General features: G+C 39.8%; 1 protein-coding gene across 2 annotated transcripts in view; it reads right to left on the bottom strand.

The window, feature by feature from the left end:
* Positions 1 to 213: 213 nt before the first annotated feature.
* The window catches only part of BTC (betacellulin), a 42,603-nt gene continuing 23,430 nt past the window's right edge, over positions 214 to 19,386 (bottom strand). Inside the window, exons 2-6 of one of the 2 annotated variants that reach the window (XM_059159071.1) lie at positions 16,965 to 17,063; positions 8,864 to 8,981; positions 3,936 to 4,082; positions 2,747 to 2,857; positions 214 to 1,342 (exon numbers count right to left, since the gene is read on the bottom strand). In XM_059159071.1, coding sequence (XP_059015054.1) covers positions 2,749 to 2,857; positions 3,936 to 4,082; positions 8,864 to 8,981; positions 16,965 to 17,063 — 473 coding nt within the window. In that variant the 3' untranslated portion in view covers positions 214 to 1,342; positions 2,747 to 2,748. The remainder of the gene's footprint in view (positions 1,343 to 2,746; positions 2,858 to 3,935; positions 4,083 to 8,863; positions 8,982 to 16,964; positions 17,064 to 19,386) is intronic. The other variant, XM_059159077.1, reaches the window with a different exon arrangement.

The following is a 19,386-nucleotide window of genomic DNA, read 5'->3' as shown; positions in this document are numbered from 1 at the left end:
TTCATCTTCAGTCTGAATTCCCCTCTTCACTTTGTGTATGAAGTCTATGCTGCAGAGTAAAATCTGTTAGGATTCTGGAATAAAACCTGCTTAGCTAGCTTCACAACAGCGTAAGTACAGCAAGTGGGGGACACCTTCCATCGGTTTTCATAAATCACCCACCCAGTCAGTGTAGACATTTTCATATTCTGTGGAATACTGGCTAAATATAGATTTTAAGAGTCTTTATTAAATATATTATGGAGTTGAAGGAACATTTGGCAAGATGGTCCCAAGTAACAGATGCTCACGGTCATGATTTCATTGCATCAACAGTCACTTGAGAGCAATCAAAGGTACTGTTTTTTGGAAGAACAAAAATGAGGCTATGGTCACAGACAGTGTGTGCCTGGGCTCTGCTGTGGTGTCACTGACCATTGCCCAGGAATAAACAACCTCTTCTTCCAGTGCTATAATTTATCCCTTAGTTAGCGTGAACACTTACCTGGGCTTAAAGATGCTCAGGCATTTACTTTCCATCTTTATTCATTACCCTAGCTATGGGGGCAAATCTGTTTGCTTTACTAATGTAAGAATTTATTCATGCCGCAGAGAATTTATAAAGGAGCAAAGGAATATAAAAGAAGTCAGTGCTGCAGAAAACATGATGGTAATATTAACATATACAGCCAGGACTCTCCAACCTGAGTTTCTCCAGGAAAATATCCCCAGCATCTCAGTATCATGGCAAAACATAATGTAGTATAAAGTCTTGGATTATATCAGTGAGTTGGGTTGTACCCACTCTGATCTACAAAAATCATAGTTAAGAACCCAAACTGAAGTTGGGTAACTCTTGGTTCCAATTTCAGCTCCACCAATTCCTACCTCTGTAAATCTGGGTTGCGTTATTTAACTTCTTTGTGTCTTTTCCCATATATGGGAAATGAGGTTCATAGGAGATATTCATAGGTTCTTAAAAGGATTAAAGGAAATGATATACTTTAAACTCTTGGTCCACAGTATATGCTGGATAAATGGCAGCTTTATTTTTAATGCAGTTCCTAAAATCTAAACTCCTTCTCACTCTCCTTTTTTGTTTGACTGGTAATACTGGTAACAAAACTTTAAGTGGACGTTTATTAACATTTCTTAACTGAGTGCTTTTCCCAATTACGAACAATAATAAAATTACTTATTATTATAAAAATAGTAAAAAACACAGATTAACATTACAGACAAAAAGTAAATACATCATTTAAAATTCATTTCTCCTGGCTCTTTTCCTGAGACACATTCTGTCCATTTTCTAATGAGCAAGGCATCTTGAAGCTTGCCACCAGCCTGGAGGTAACTTCATAGCCTGCAGGAATAAGGGAAAAGACAGCAAGCTGGTTAAGAGAAATGTACTATAGAAATTAAAAAAGAAAAATCTAGAGCCAGCATTTTTGTCTTCAGTTCATTAATGATTACTGTCATCCTGTAATAAGCTAAGAGAACATTATGATTTCTCGACAAGCAGTTGCTGTACCCCATGCATCTGCTGGGGTTTCTGGGAAAAGAGATTCTTTCTACTGCTACCTGAGCTATGGAGAGTCACTGCTCTCTCTTGCTGGAGGTGATCAAGGAAGCACGTGGCTCAGTGCTACCACTATGACTTAAGAGGAACTAGCCAAGGATGAAGCCAACTCTTTGATATGTGAGCAGAAAAAGAGAAATAATGTTTCCTGATGTGAGGGCCTCTTGTTCATCCAAGTGTGCAGACTATCTTCCCTCTGGACTGCCAGTTCATGTGAGCCAAAACATGTCCTTCATTTTAAATCAGTCAGATTGGATTTGCCTCTATCACAGCCAAACTATCCCAGCTCACCAATGTTATTAGCCCTCTGCCTTTTGTACCCTAGGAGCCTTTCTCTGCCCACCTCCCTCCCCAACTCTGCACTCCAAGGGGAGGGGCCTGACACATCCCAAGGGCTCCCATGCCTCCACCTGGGTGCTGCTTGGGTTTGGCTAATGGGAGGTACTTTATAGAGAGACCTGAAGGCAGGAGGTGAGAAAGTTCTGCCTTTCCTCCTCTTCCTTGTTTTGGTTCCAGCAGTGGCTACTTCCATCCTCAGATGTAGCTCCTACAGAGTATAGGCCCTCTGGTGGCCAGCCTCTGAGTGCCAAAGTAACCTTCCCCAGCCCTTCCAGGCATGGGAGGGAGCAGCCTCCTGCCAGTGTTAAAATTCCAGGAGCCTTGAAGTTCCTGTGGTTTCCCCAACCCTGCCCTCCCAGTCCCTCACCAAAATCTCCTTCTTGGATCCAGGTGGGATCCTAATTGATGTAACATTTAAAGAGCTTAGAACAGTGTCCGGCATAGCATAAATGCTCAGTAAATGTGGTTATTATTAAAACACAGTTATTAATTTTTAATGTGAGATTATTAAACCAAAATACCTCTTCCTCGCACCCAAAAACGAGGAAGAAAAAGTATAAACTAAGTACCACAACCATGCAGAATTAGAAAAGAGGATGATCTCAGAACACCAGAAAAAGTGTAGGAAAGTCCTCATACCACATGCCCCTCAATGCGGTAACATGCAAAAGAGAGACATGAGAAGGTCTTTTATTCAGCTTCGGAGTCTATGAGAAAAATCAATTTACTTTTAGCTGTTTCTAAGCACAATCAAATTCCAATGATTGATTTATTAAACAAATTAAGCCCCGTTTCACCAGGTAACAGTTACCTGAAGAGCACCCCATCTACAAAACTCATCACACTTACCCTTAAGCAATACTAGTCTCTTGAGTATCTTCATTTATTGGAGTTATATCTTTACCCAGAGTTTCCATTTCTTCTTCCTTCTTCCTTCTTTTACGACGCTTCCGAAGAGGACTTGGAAAACAAAGTGTCAGACATTAGCACAAGCCTGTTAGTTCATGGGAACATATAATCAACCATCAAGAGGGCCTATGATCTTATTTCTAGATGGCTAAAAATTTGTAGGTTCATTTTTTCTTAAATATGTTAAGTTCTCCCTCAACCTATCTCTCTCCAGGCCCAAATGATAGCCACAGTTGGCCAACATGTGAATAGAGTAGAGTTACCTAAATAGAAATACTATGGTACCTAGTTGTTGATGAAGCTTGGTTAGCACAAGCAAAATTTCCGGGACCAGTTATTTTACTAATAAGCACTATTTAGTGCATGAGTAAGAAATAGTACAAATTGTAAAGAGACATAAGAAAACCAAGAGAGTGAGAGTGGCCTCTGGATATGTTAATTACACTTACCGATACATTAAGAAAAAAAAAGTGTGAGATACTCTGGTCTGCAGTCCAGTTTCTTAAAGCATAATTCCACATCGATGTGCTAAAATAGGTCATTTCTCAGCTCTGCCCCAAAACTGGTGTTATAAAAATTCCTTTTTGCCATCAGGCAAGTAAAAGAAATTTTTTAAATAACTTTCCATTTTATAGCTAAAAGGAATCATACAGATTATCTGGTTTAATCATCCTGTTTTACAGAAAATAAAATGCCAGATTAAATATGTTCAGAAGGGGTTCCTGGGTAGCTCAGTCTGTTGAATGTCTGCCTTACATACACAATGGAGTATTGTTAATGACAGCTGCTATACCATACTGACATCCCAGGGACTTCTTTGTCTTACAACCGGAAGTATATCCCTTTGATCACCTTCACACTTTTGGTCCACCTTTTTTTATTTTTTCAATCAAGAAATTTAAACACACTTTATTTATAATTAAAATACTTATGCTCAGTAACATGACAAAAACTATGCATTGTGTGTTTTATCATAAGTAGATACTTCAACAAAAATAATGGCAAACCTCAAAATGTGATTTATTTAAATCATAGCAAAATGGAAAGAAGAAAGAAGAAGGAAGGAAAGAACACAGAGCAACATACAATTTCTCAGATTTACTTAAAAGTAAATTTAAAAAATACTTACTGACAGCATGCGCAGACACCGACCACCAAAATGATAAAAATGACCATAACTGCTATCAAACAAATCACCAAAATCTGCCCTCTATCTCCTCTGAGGTAAAACAAGTCAACTCTCTCACATCTCGCCCCAGTGTAGCCTTCATCGCAGCTGGAAAAACAACACAACAAGGTAAACAGTGCAAGACTTTGAAGAATCTCTACCATTTCTTATTTGAAGAAACTAATACTGTTGTCATTAACTGGAATTAAAAGGCGCAGTTCCTTTAATTTTTTTTTTTTTTTCAAATTAAGCTGTATCCCGCTGTGTTCACAAGTAATTTCACTTTCTTTGCTTGGCTGAAAACCTGTCATCACTTGAATATTAACAATATGGCTAATATAAATAAACAGAGATGACAGCAATTACCAAAACTTAGTTTAAAGATTTAGATTCCGAGCTTGAAAGAGGGGCTGGTAAAATGCCCTTCGTAGCCTTCCCAAGCACTTAAATAATACTATGACAAGGAATTCAAAATCCCCAGGACTTCCCATTCCATTGTAGGGCCCTCAACATGTCCCAGTTCTCTTGCAAATTATTTAAAAATTACACTATTTAATATGATCCAATATGGTAATGGGTGTGAAATTTCATAGACCAATGCCTAACACGTAGAAGCTCGATAAATGTGATTCAACAGGATTCCTCTCTCTCTCTCTCTAACGTCCATCCACCAGTTGTGATTCTGCTACTCAACGTGGCCACAGATGAGGTGAGGCTACACATCACCTCTCCAACCACATCCTTCCAAAACACAGTGAGTCTTATCCTCTCCAGCTCCTTTATCTGATGCTCGAGGGATGCCATGTCCTCCACTGTCCTGTAAGTGGCCCCTTTCTCTGTGGTTGTCATAAAGTGCAGTGACCAGACAGCAACAAATCTCCTAGGGGGATGTTCACTTTCCTCAGTCTGTCAACTCTTTATCAACATAGACTTAGGATATACCCCAATAGAGCAGTTTCCCTTTGACCAACCCAAGACTTGTCTGAGCAACGCTCAAGAAGCTAAAGGCTCAGTGATTTGGGGACTGTCTAAAGTATTCTCTGAATCACGTTAGATGCTTCAAATGTGCATAAGAAGTTTGTTGGAAGACTATTCCCAACTGAAAATATATGTTGTGAAATTTAGTCCCTTAGCATTAACAATGCAAATTCAACCTTTCAGACTCATTCAAAACAAAAGAGATAGTGGTGGCATATACAATCATATAAACCTCAAAAAGATGAAATTCTGCTTCTTAAACAGATTTCTCTGTAACCTAGGTTGGTTTTCTTGGCTTTGTTTATTTTGTTCTGTTTTTATCTTTTAAACAAAGGATCTATTTGCCAGGCCATTCTATAGGTTATGTTTGATAGGAGCAAGGTAGTTAATTCCCACAAAGCCTATCTTGCGCAAGTAAGGAGATCCTTTAACGCCAACATTAAAACTGATATAATGCTTGAAACAACTACAACAAAAACTAGCTCAGCCACAGCCATCAATTGAAAGGTGAGGCTCAATGCAAGCAAAAGAGAAAAGATATCTAATGGCATCTATTGCAAAAGGACCCCAAGGATGTATGAGGGAAAATTGCTTCCTGCAAGATAGCCAGGTATCTTTGTCACAAGGTCAAAATCACAGGAAGAGAGCTTAGAAATATCTGAAATATCAAAAGTCTCTTACACATAGGAAAGGCACTGGAGGGGAAAATCACATTTAATTACATGTGTGAGAGGGATATTTTTTAAAGAGGTTTTTTTTTTTAAGGTCATAATTAAGATCTTACAAATATAGTCTCTTCCAATTAGCTTGTTTCTCTAACAAATTTACTGAATATGGCATTTTTAAACAATAACTTGCCCATAAAATACACAGCAGTTACTTGCTGCTCTTTCAGAATGTTTTTCTAATGATAAGTTCTGGGTTCAGTGGCTTAACCAAGCTTTAATTGAATTTCTCAGTAAGCAGTACTACCTGCAAGCTATAACCTGATAAGGTCATGCAAGAAGGTCAAACATGTCCATAGCCAAGTTATATAGTGGCTCTTATGCTAGTCCCTTCTCAGCAAACCAGTAACATATCAGCTAATGGTGATTTTAGTGGAAGAGAATCAAGAGGGCCAGATCCTAGTAGATGTTTATTAAATGCTGAATAACTGAATACATGAGTTTGTATTTAATAAGCATCTTACAAAATGTAAAATAATTTTTAAAGATTCCCATGACCCTTCAGGATTCTGGCAAACCAGATTTAAGATCACTGTTGTGAAATAATCAACAGACACTATTGTAAGAGACTTGTTAACTATTACATCAGTTGATCCTTATAACATCTTTTGAGATAGCTGCCATTTATTAATAACAGAGATATAGAGAAATTACATGAGTGGGACTGGGATTCAAACTCAGGAAGTTTGACTCGAGTTTTTGCCCCAAGCACATGCAACCCTGCTTAAATGAACTGTGCTGCATAAATAAATAAAAGGTATGTGTCTGGAAACAAATCATCCCCATTCTAAGAAAATACTGAGAAGACTCAAGGGATTTGAGTTATTGGAAACACACCATTTTTTTTTTAAATGTAAAAACAGGAGTCCACAATTCCTGTAATTCCAAGCAAAAGGAGGTACCTCTGGTTTTTCAGGATAGCAGAGTCCCCTATGGCAAGAGGGTTTTGTCTAAACCTATACTATGTCAAGTCACTCAAAAGGTCAAGTCACATCAAATATGTTCCACTCATCTCAGTGGTACAATTTATGGAACGTCTACTCTGTGCTGGGTACTATAATAAGGATTTTTTTTTAACAGATTGCTTTATTTTCAACACCTGAGAGGGCAATATTACTACATCCTTTTGTAGTAGATAAACTGAGGCCCAGGAAAGGTAACAGACCCACTATTAACAGTGCTTATAATTGGTGCAGACAAAAATCTTAACTTAGGTCTACCTGAATCAAAAATCCGTGTCCTGACTCCTATGTTCTTCAGCTTCCCATTGATTCTATAGCTTTTTACCACTAAGAAGCTGTTCTTGGCCCAGAGGAAGTTGTTCTTAGTTTTGACAGCATAACTTTAGATGGACCATGCTAGAGGGACTTATTTACTTATTCACTGGTCATTTACTGAACACCTATTAAATTCTGGCGCTGTGCTTGGCCCTGGAACACAAAAAATGAATAAGCCACAAGACCCACCTTTAGGTGCTCACAGACTCAGAAGGGACTCTCAAAGAAACCAACAGCCATGCTCCAGAGGAAAAGAGTTTTCATAGGAGGGTGACTGGATCTCAGGGAAAGGACATCTAACAGACCTGAGTATGTGTCTGAGAAAGGAAACTCAATGCCAAAGCTGGGGTCCGGGAGGAGCTGATGTCCGAGTTACACCTAAAACATCAGTAATGATAAGCTCTCAGGACTGTGGGAGCTTGTGTGATAAAGCATGAAAAGGAATGTAGGATTTCAGAGGAACATTTGGGCATACAGTGAGAGATATGGCTAGGAAGGTAAGCCAGGATCAGAAGAGCTTGCAGAGGCCATGGAAATGAGTTTTAACCTCACACTGAAGGATATGATCTGTGTTTTGATCTTGGGCAGGTAGATTACACGTTTGGTTTTCATTTTGGAACGTAGGAATATTAAAGAACAATAAATTTGCAGACCTAGGGATAAGTTGGAAAAATGTACTGGGTTAAAGACCATTAATATTTTTAAAACTTGGGACACCTGGATGGCTCAGTCGTTTAAGTGTCCAACTCTTGATTATGGCTTAGGTAGCGATCTCAGGGTTTTGAGATTGAGCCCCGGGTAGGGTTCTGCACTGGGCGTGGAGCCTGCTTAAGATTCTCAACTCTACCCCCCATCAAGAGCCATGCTTGTGTGAGCATGCATACCCTCTCTCTCTAAAAGAAATAAAATAAAAAATAAAAATAAATATTTTTTAAAACTCAATATAGTCTCTTAAGCCAGTGAGCAATTAGAGGAAATTAAAAAAATAAAATAAATAAAAGGAAAGAAAGAAAGCAGCTCTATTCTTTCCCAACACACACACAAACACACACATTTTTTAAAATTTCCTTACATTAGCAATTCTTACTCCCTTGTCAGTATCAACCAGTGTATTTATTTTTTAATTAAATTTAATTTTAATTAAATTTTGATGGCATCCATGACCCTTACATGTTTCACTAAATTAGGGTTTGGAATCTCTGTTCTGAGACACTTATGGGGAAATAAAAAAAAGTATACTGTAGGAAATCCACGTAAAAACATACACATTCTATGAACTTCCGTCAATATTATACTTAAACAATCACGTTGCTCATCCATCAGGAGAGGTCTCAAAAGACACTGAGAGGGACATCTCTTTAGAAGAAAATAATTTTTTTTTTTTTTTTCAAAAAAGTGGTTTGTGCCTGAATAAAATCAAACTCGGCCTCAGTCTCCCACGAGGTGGAGGGAGCAGTGTCCTCCCCGCCGCTTCCTAAGGATCAGCCTTGCCAACCTGCGCTTCCCAACAGGCTCAGTGCCCGGCCCCCAGTGGACGCCTACGAGAGTAGCTTTTCATCGGCAGAAAATCCTCCGTATTGACGCTGACTACGAACTGCCTCGCACGGGCCAGAATTCGCTTCCAGAGGGACGGAGGCTAAAGCGCTCAGGCTGGGCAAGAGGCTCTGCTTGGACGCGGACCGGAGCCCATCCGGGCTCGGTTCAGGAGGAAAGTGTCCCCAGTTTCTCCCCGAGGAGCCGCCCAAAGGGGCCCGAGGCACGTGGCAGGGGTTGGGGTTGGGGTTGGGGGCGGGGGCGGGGGCGGCCAGGACCGGGGAAAGGGGACCCGACCTAGGCTCGGGGGCTCGGCCTCCCTGTCCCCGCACGCCCCGGCCCGCACCTGCCCCTGCGGCGGCTGCGCCCCACTTACGCGCACGACGGCGTCTGCTCGGCCACCACGAAGCGACATCGCCCTTGGATGCAGTAGTGCTTGTACTGCTTGGGGCAGCGCGCGAAGTGGCCCCTCCGCTTCGACCGCGCGGTGGTAGCTGCCAAGTGAGAAAAGGCGCCGTCAGTGCACTGGCTTCGCGGACACCCGTGGGTGGAGAACCCGTTCCCCTCTGCGCGGAGGTTTTCCTGCTGAACCGACTCCAGCTTCTCGGTTCTCCTTCTCTGCGCGCTGGGATACAAGCCAGACTTGCGTGGTCCCCAGATAGCTCTAGAGATAGGGTCTTGGGGATCTTGGTGGGAATGTTGCATATTTTAATTAAGATTTATGTCCAGCCTGGCTCTCAGAAACCTTGGCTTTGCTTAAAGGGGAAAGCATAGTCGCGATGAGAGAAGGCTACTCTTTCTGTGAAGGCTACAGAGACTTTTTTTTTTCCATTAAAAAAAAAAGACCTTCCCTTTCCTTTCCTTTTTTTCCTTAAACATGCACATAACACTTACCAAGCTGGATGCTGGTTATATATATAACCAGCTATATATATTAATATATTATATATTTTAATTAATTATATATTTATATTTTTATTTATATTTTTATTTATTTATATATTATATATTGATATATTTATATATATTAATTAATTAATATATATATAACCAGTATCCAGCTCGGTAAGTATAATATAATAATATATATGTTAACAATGCATATAACAATATAAATTATATAATAATATATATATATGTTAATTTAATGCTTATAACAGCCTTGTGAGGTAAGCATCATCCTAATCTCACATTAACAAATGAACAAAGAACAACACATGAAGGCTAAGTCACCTTCCAAGATCACATGCGAGTTAAAGGGCAGAAGCGAGACCCAGATGCAGTGGGCCTTGCCCCAGAGTCCTTGACTGCCGGACTCTGGCACTCAGCCAAGCCAGCTGTTCAGCAGGTAGCTGTCAGAAGTCAGCACCCAGAAGTCACGCTTGCCTGAATGAGAGATTCTCCCTCATTTAACCCCTGAATGATTTCTCTTGCTCTGAAGAAAGAGGAAAATACTGGAAGCTTCATTTGCAGGATTTGATCCTGCTCCGTATTCCTTGTCTTACCTTTTAGAGTTTTCCTTGCCTAAATTTTTAAACTGGGACAGTAATATGTAAAAGTTTCTCCCCTGCTTGCATGTAGAAGGTTTTAATAGATAAGGATTGACAAAAGAAACAGTACAGAGATAGTGACTTGTGGCCCATGAGCTGATCCACACCAGACGCGTGCCCACACCCAGAACTACAGCCAACAAGCGAGCTCTGACCCAGGGTTGGACTTTTCCACAGTCATGGTGTGACCAGCAGCACACAGGACTCGGACACCTGTGGAGCCAGAAAGACCACAATGTTCACTTCAGAAGGTCATTTCACACAAGCTTTGGTGTGGCACCTGCCATCCCGATGACATTCATAGTAACGACTCCTAAAACTTCTTAATTAATATGATAAAAATGAGTACATATAATTGCCCAGGGCCACCAGGAAGAGGAATTGCCAAGAACTTTGAATGATCTATAACCAGCGAATTCCTGTGATGCCAGGTCACAAAGTTTCAGGGGGTGGCAGAACGTTGCTGAGGAACCGGCTGACCTGGTTTTGGTTGGTGACTTGGTTACCAGCTATGCTGACAGCTTGTGCATGCCAGACATTTGCTCCCACGCATGCCAGTCAATGGGATTCTTACTGAAATTTCTTCCAGAAATAACTGCAAAGTGTCTCAAAAACAAAGATCTGTATGTTTTGGCAAATAAACTTATCAGTCAACTTCCATTCGTACTTTCTATTTCCAGAGCCCTGTAGTAAGCCCTGGAAAACATCAAAAGAGTAAAGCCTATCTCGTCTCTGGGTAAGGTTACGAAGCTGTTTGAGCCTCAATTTCCCCACCTGGACACTGAAGATGATACCATCTACAGTGGAGGGCTGTTGTGGATCTCAAATAAGAACTCATGCAGAACTTCCTAGCAGAGGACCCCAGACCATCAAGTTCTCTGTAACTGAGTTGATTCTAGAATCTTAAAAATCTTGGCAATTCTAAGAGAACTTGTATCATTACAAAGAGTGTTTATCTAATAAAAGAGAAAGTTCTGGAAAATATGGATTGCTTTTTTAGGAGGAGGTAAGCAAGCTGTGCACTTGTGGAGAATGTTGGAAACAAAAGCTCAGAGTCAGGAATACACAAGCCTGATCCAGCAGCAGGAAGGAGGCAGATTTAATGGAGATGTAGGGGACCTGGTGGGGAACAGCTGAGGGCAGCTGTAAATGGAAGTTAGAGACCTCACATCAGTAGGCTGAGGTGTTTACACTTCAAATACAAGACAGGAGAGAGCTGAAGAAGGTTCTTATAGATTAAATTAAATGGTATATGTACGAACTATGCTCTTTGAGTTTAGCATTGTATCAGTGCATTCGTAGGAAGCTGAAGATTGGATTCGAGTAGGAAGAGGCTGGGAGCAAGAAGAAAACCACTGCCTGAGCCATGTAAACACGTGACGTGGGCCTGCAGCAGGGGCACGGAGGTCTAGGAGATGGATTTAAGAAGCTGTAAGACTTAGTGATAGATCTGCTATGGTCCAGAAAGGTCCTTCCTTCTTTGCAACGCAAACCTGACATTAAGCTAAGCTATGTGGCTTTGTTTCCTGAGCTTTCCTACTTCCTCTAGTTGTTGTGCTCCTTTAAATGTAGCCAGCCTTTTAATAAAGCCCCTACACAGCAAGATACCAAAAAGTGCCTTGACCAGCAGCTGCTGGGTGCAGTGACCTGACCGGCCTCGGCCCATCCAAGCAGCACAGACCCAGGCCAGGGAAATGGTTGCCAGGCCCTGTCTGAATTATTCACAGAGCTCTCTCCTTTGCCAAATAAACACGATCTTAAATATCCCAGCATTATTCGGGTTTAAAAGCCCTTCCATGCCACCAAGCAGAAAACGTCCAGTGATTTCTCTATGGAACTTTAAAAACTGGAGAAAACTACATCGCACATACGGCGCGGCCCTCCGCCCACCTCCCCAAACTGATGGGATCATCGTTTCTCTCTGATGGAAATGGGAAGGCTTATCAGCATAACCCTTTCTAAGGGCCCCCTCAAATCCAGGTGCCTTCATCTGTTACTCATCAAGGTCACATTATCTGAAAATTGAACAACTGTGAAATCTAACATTTTCTGCCTATCTTGAGACCTGATGACATTGAGCAAGGGATGGCAAGGCCTACCCTTCCACTGCAGAGATGTTTATCAAGAAGTTAATCCTATGACAAAAGAATAATTCGTCCCATGTATTGTGTTTCTTTGTTGAGAAGCAAATGACCTGGTCTTGAAAACCTAATGTGAAAACTCCCCTCACACTGGAGGTGGTGGAAACTAATTGATCTTTTTTCCCTCCCACCTTACTCTTTTCCAATCCACATTTTCAAAACCAAAACATTCTATGGGAGTAAGTCGGTCGGTCCCACATACTGAAAAATGTCAGCACAAACTCTCAAGCGGCTGGGCGCCGCAGGTAACATACCTCGGTCTCTTCTTGGGATGCCAAGTTCCAAAGATTCTAAAGACAATTAAGTAAGAAACTATGAGGGTTCCTGCAGGTAGGTGTATGACAATATCTAATTCTACGTAAGAACATCTTTGTTTCCATCATATGGGCAGACAGACAAGAAGTGGTTGCCTTCCTTGGGTCCTATGAACATTTAGATGAGATGTGATAGATTCATCTTGGGTCAGACTTCAGTGGAGGAAGAGCACACACAATCAAATGATGTAGTTTAGGGATGGAATTTTTCTCATTTTGATGGATGCTTTGATTAAACAACACAGTTCCCTGATCCTTCTTAGAGATAATTCTTATTCTCAAACCCAATCAGGCCTTGGGATGTTTTATGTTTAAAACTCCTCAGAATTGATACATTAGCTTTACTTTTCATAAAACGTTCACTTAGTTCTTCCAGGTGTGCTCATTATAAATCTATTTAATGATTTTATAAATTATATCAATATCATCAGCTTTTCTAAAATCAGCTTCAAGGGTAATATGTTTTATGTAATTCTCATTACAGTGTGGTAACCGCATAGTATCTCTAACCCCCTAGGTAAATACGCAGTTAAATCTCTGTGCAAGAGATTTAAAAGGCAGGCCTAAATTTTGAGATGAAATTCCCATCCGTGTTAACAATGAGAGAGAGGGAGTAAAATAAACCTATAAATTTTTCTTCCCCCACCCCAATAGATATTCGACCTTAAAAAAGGAGCAGCTAGTGGACAGAGAAGTTTAAGTTTGCAGAGACATATCTTCCTAGTCTATGAAGTAGAGGCTAAGCCTTTAATCTTCTAGTCCTTGACTTCCTGGCAACTTCCCAATAGGGGTTTCCTCCCTTTACAACCTTCTTAAGTCGGGAGGTGAGGAAGAAAGTTTTATATTTTCTAAGTTAATTTTCCTTCTTATCTTGCCAACTATCTCCTGGAGACAGGGGAATATAAATTCATACTGCCCTTGAAGAAGTGCAAAATTTGAAAATCTCTCTTATCTGAGGACTCCTATTTGTGTTACATCCAATGCCGTTTTCCACAGAAATGCAAGAGTTGGTGACTCCAGATAAAGAAAAAAAGATCTCACAGATGTATTTGTTAACCTTCCAGTGTTACTAGAATGTGCTTTTGAAGGGGGTTAATCAGAACAGATCGGCATGTGTTTTAACCCGGAGGGTTAGTCCAAGGATTTCTTAGCTTACAGGGGAGAGCCTTCACTTAGAGCTCCCTTTCTCATTCTATCCCTTTAAAGGAAGAAAAAAATAACTTAGTGTTGGTGTGTGAGTGTATTTGTACATTTAAAATTATTCAGCAGGGGGGCACATAAAGAAAACTGGACAAGAAGAAAACTTGTATTTCTTTTGTTTTTTGAGAGTGCGTGTTATGGGATTCCAGTGTATATAACGCCTCCTTTGCTTGGTCTCCTTTGCTGGTTCTTTCCTGTATCCCCCAGAATCTAAATTTTACAATGCTTTGGGACTCAGTGCTTTCTCATCTCTTCTCTTTACACTCCCTTTCCGAGCATTTCCTGGCTTTGAATGCCTTTATGGTAACAATCCCAAATTTATGTTTCCATTCCAGATGTCTTCCTTCAGTGTCCCACAGCACAATGAACATCTCCACCTGGTTGTCTAACTGACATTTGAAATTGACACTCCCCAAATGGAACACCTGATTCCCCCCCTCATATCTGGTCTTTCCTCATCTTAGTAAACGAAACCTACTTTCTTTCTATGATTCAGGCCACATATCTTAGAGTCACTTCGATGTCTATCTCTTTTACTCTACATTCAATTCGTCAGAAAATTCCATTGGTTGTACTTAAAATATATTCACTTTTCCTTCCATCTCTACTCCTTTGGTCTAAGCGTGACATTTATCTCTAGACCAGAAGTAGTCTCCATGGCAACAATTTCTAACTAGTCTCCCTGCTTCTTTCTGTCCCCGCTCATCTGCACACAGACACTGAATGATGTTATTAAAACTCAGAGCTGAAGGTTTTATAATCCCCAGCAAGGCTCTCCATGACGCTACACTTTACCTCTCTTTCCCCATTACCTCTACAACCTCATCCTTGGTCATGTTGTTCCTTATTGCATCCAGGGTACCTTGAAAAGGGTCTGCTGCATTGCTGGTACACAGAAGCATTGGTAGGAATGAATATTTTCCTTCCTCAAGACAGAAAAGGACAAAATAAAAATGAAATGCTTAGAGATTGGGGCTATTTGAAAATAAAATTATAAAATCATTTAGAAACGAGAACAACTCCTAAAGATCATCTGATTTATTTCTTAATTTTCCAGGTTGCAAACGAGTGTCTCAAAGCTTAAGTGACTTGCCCAAGGTCACACAGACAATATAGACACTATGCTCCTGCTCCACATTAATTCCTTTTCAAGAACAGTTTTTCCCTTTTGGGCTTTACTTTCAAGGATTATTTTCCAGAATTTTCTTTGCATATTCAGCATTGAGATCTTCCCACGTGATTCCAGCAGTTTAGCAAGGTGAATAACAATTATACATTCTAGACCCGATCGTTCCACATTTGTGGTAGGCTACCCCACTTACTGTGTGACTTTAAACAAGCCAACAATCTTCTGCACGGTAAAGAAACAATTAATAGACCGAAAAGACAACCTATAGCTGCTATGGGAAATACTACAGAGAAAAAAAAAATACTGATAAACAGAACTACCATATGATCCAGCATTCCAACCTCTGAGTATTTAACCAAAAATATTGAAATAAGAATCCAAAGACATACTCATACTCCCATGTTTATTGCAGCACTATACACAACAGCCAAGATGTGGAAATAACCTAAATATCCATCAAAATAAGAATGAATGTGGTTTATGCAAACAGTGGAATATTATTCAGCCTTAAAAAAGCAGAAATTCTTGCCATCTGCAACAACACAGATGGACCTTGGGAGCATTATGCTAAGGTAAGTAAGCCAGTTATAGAAAAACAAACACATGATTCTACTTATAAAGGGTATTTAAATAGCCAAATCCACAGAAGCTGAGAGCAGAATGGTAGTTTCCAGGGGCTGGGGGTTGCGGCGGGGGGGGGGGGAGGAATGAGAAGTCGCTGTTTAATGGGTACAAAGTTTGGGTTATGCAAGATGAATAATTTCAAGAGATATACTGTACAACATCCTGCCTATAGTTAACAATCTTATACTCTACACTTCAAATTTTGTTAAAAGTGTAGATCTCATATTTAAATATTCTTACTAAAGTTTAAAAAAAAATAGGCAACACATTTAAGATAATGATGAGGCAGGTTTTTTAATACTCTCAATCACTGGATGACAGAATAATCTCCCAAAAGAAATGTGAAAATGCCATCGCTGAAGCTATTTAAAACTCAACTGAAGATAAAATTTGCCTTATTCTTCTCTCTACATGAGTGACAAGACCCACACAAGCATGACCTAAGACACCAATGGATTCCACATTATGTGGGCACTTTCCAGACCACCTACTAGTATGGAGAAAGAAAGAGGAAGATTGGTCTGGAACTGATGACTCACAACAGGACAACTTGCTCAGTATGTTCCTGGCTCAGTTATGACTTCTGCAGGGTGCTAGGAAAGGAGCACTTAACAACAAGTCACTACCCTCCCAGCTCCAAAAAGTTTCCAGGGAATACAGGAGGCTCTCTCCAACCTACTTTTAGAATTGGCCTTTGTTTTATTTTAAAACAGAAACAACCCCAGAAGACCAGACCATTCAGTCTATAAAAAGGACAGACTAGGGGTCATCAAACTATGGTCCAATGGCCAAATCTGGCCCACAGCTTATTTCTCTAAATAAAGTTTTATTAAAATAGATCTAAAGTTGCTCATTTGCAATGTGTCTATGGCTGCTTTCACAATACAATGGCCAAGCTGAGTAGCTGTAAAAAGGCTGCATGGCCCACAAGACCTAAAATATTTATTATTTGATCTCTTATCAAGACTCATTCTTTCTTTGGACTAATGGCTTTGAGAATACTGAATCAAGCATCTCTAAGGTAAAAAATATGTAAAAGTCATTGCCTTTCCCCCTTCTTTTAAGTTGTGGAATAGAAAAAAAATAATCTGAATAGAATATGCCAACTTTTTATGAATCTATTCCAAGATATTCCATGCTAGAGTCTGGAGGACACATATGTGACACCTAAAATAGTATAATTATTAAAAATGGAAACCCTGGAATCAGAAAGACCTGAGTGTGAATCCCAGATTTGCAATTTACCGGCTCTGTGACTTTTGGCAAGTTACTTAATCTTTTTGGGCTTCACTTTGAAATAAAGTCAAAAATACTATCCAGCTCAGTGGACCCTTGTGAGGAACAAAGGCATTACTATACATACAGCACTTGGCAGAGAGCCTGGGACATTCGTATGTGCTCAAAAAACTACCTAGTTTTATGATTACATGAGTATTAAAAATTAAAATTAAGGAAATCAGCTTTCCAAGATTGCACATGAGGCTGATAAAATACAAATGTATCACTTGTTAAGCATTACCTGCGCAGTTTTCCCCAGGATCTTGACAGAGAAGGCCATCGTTTTCAGGACTCCTGGTTGAATTCCCATCTGCCACAACACAGTGGAGGATCACTAGACCTTCAAGTTCAAAACAGAACCAAAACAAGCATGAAAAGTTGAAAATCTCCTTAATGCAAAGTACTCTACCAAAGTCGTGACCTGTTTATGAAAATAACAAGCCTGTGACTTTCATTTCCAAGGCATTCTGCCACAGCAAGGGGCCTGGCGTGGGAGTGGGTACACAGACCAGCAAGTCTAAATCTTCCACCCTCAAGAACAAGGACAGAAGTTTCAAGCCGACATCCCTTACATGTAACTATGCATCTTGAGTGAAGAGACTTGGCCATAGTTTATGATGGAGACATCACAGAAGCAGAGGAATAGAAAGGGTTCTCAGCTGCTGCACAGATACACGGATAAATCTCCAGGGAGAATGGAGAACACGTGCCCTCTCCATTCCATACCGATTCGACGTTTCTCAGGTACTAACTATTGTTCGTACTTCCTTCTTGAGATATGTGAACTAGATATTCAATTTGTGGAAACTATTTGAAAATTGCACCTTCCCTCAGCTGGGTACTCCTGTTGCTGAGAAGGACAAACCTCATGGAAAGGATGGTGGAGAGCGGAATACTGTGTGTTGGTTAGAACAGTTTAAAATACAATGGGTAGTTCTTGTGTGGACCTGATTCAAGAAAATCAACTGTAGAAAGTCACTAATGAGCTAATCTGAGAAATTTGACCCTGACTAGACATTGGATAATATTAAGGAATTACTACAGATAATTTTAAGGGTGATAATCATATTGTGGTTCAGGATAAAAAACAGAACCCAAATGTCTTAAAGATATAAATTTAAATACTTATTAATGAAATTAATGTTTCCAAGATTTACTTTAAAATAATCCAACAAGGGGCGAAGAGTACAAGATGCTGAGAGACACTTACAGATGTGACAAGATTGGCCACATAATAAGAAGATGGAGAGGGCAAAAGGTAAGGGAGGGCAGATGTGGAGAGATGAGTGGCTTGGGAGTTAGCTAGACCTGAGTTCATGACCTGGTTTTGCCACTTTAGAGTCATGTACCTTATGCCAATTTCATAACCTCTCAATTTCCTCATTGGCAAAATGGAGATAATTATTATCTCCTCTTCAGAGCATTACTGTGAGGATTCAATCAGGTAAGTATACAAAACAACACATTGTTGGCATGTAATCAATGCTCACTTAAATTACTCATTATTATGTACCTGGCAGGAATCGGATAACTTGCCCACTGGGTATATTGACATTTATCCACCTAGCCAATGGTTTCTAAACTGTGCATGTTCTATAATTCAGCTCAGTTCAGCAAACATCCATGAGCATGCAGAAAAACACAGGTGGACAGGACAGACTCTACCCTCAAAGGGCTCCGAAGCTAGTAAGACAGGCAATCAGCTAACCAATTAGCCGTAACACGAAGTGAGACTGTTGCGCCTGAACACAATAGTATCTGGCAAGTTCAAAGGCCAAAGAGTTTTCAAAAAGAATCTTTCAATATGGAGACTCTTTGCTAGGTATCTAATTAGAAAAGTTTCAAAAAAATTTAAAAAGGTGGTAATTAACATTGGAAATAGTGAATAGAAATAGAAACTCAAATCCACTGATATTGGGTAAATTAGCACTTCTTTACTGGAGGACAAATTAGTACTGTATGTGCTAAAAGCAAAAATACCAAAAAAATGCAATTATTTCATTTCTAGTAATTATTCAGAAGGAAATAATCCAAGATACATAAAAAGATGTAACTGAAAAATTCTCTACATAACACGGGTTCTAAAAACTTGGAAATTCCCTAAGTATTTATAAAGATAGAGTTGACTAAATACACGGAACTATTTTCATGCAATAAAATGCCATTCAAGCATAATTCAAACAGTAATAGAACATTTTGATATATTCCTGAGAGAGAGAGACTATAGAATAATAATGTAGTGGGATTTGTGTGTCTGCATCAGTGTGTGATAATAGTATAAAATAGGCCCATATAGATAGATAATCAAAAAGTTGGGTAAGTAAGTAGATAGAGAGTTGTTCACATTGGTTAGGAGACTTTTATCTTAATTTTCCTTATTTACACTTTCTAATTTTCTAGTAGCACATTTTATTTGTTGCAACAGTAAAAAAGGGAATGTCTTCCCAATTGAAATTTACCCCAAAGATAGAGAGGTAGTGAAATGAAGAGCCATCTGTATCTCAGTGTTCAGAGCAGCAATAGCCACAGTTGCCAAACTGGAAAGAACCAAGATGCTTGGTTCTTGGTTCTTCAACAGAGGAATGAATAAAGAAGATATGGTCCATATATACTATGGAGTATGATGCCTCCATCAGAAAGGACGAATCCCCAACTTTTGTAGC

The sequence above is a fragment of the Mustela lutreola genome, chromosome 1 (genome assembly GCF_030435805.1).
Source record: "Mustela lutreola isolate mMusLut2 chromosome 1, mMusLut2.pri, whole genome shotgun sequence".
In the NCBI taxonomy this organism is placed as follows: domain Eukaryota; kingdom Metazoa; phylum Chordata; class Mammalia; order Carnivora; family Mustelidae; genus Mustela; species Mustela lutreola.
The sequence above is the reverse complement of the archived record's forward strand: the minus strand, read 5'-3'. Positions and strand labels throughout refer to the sequence as shown.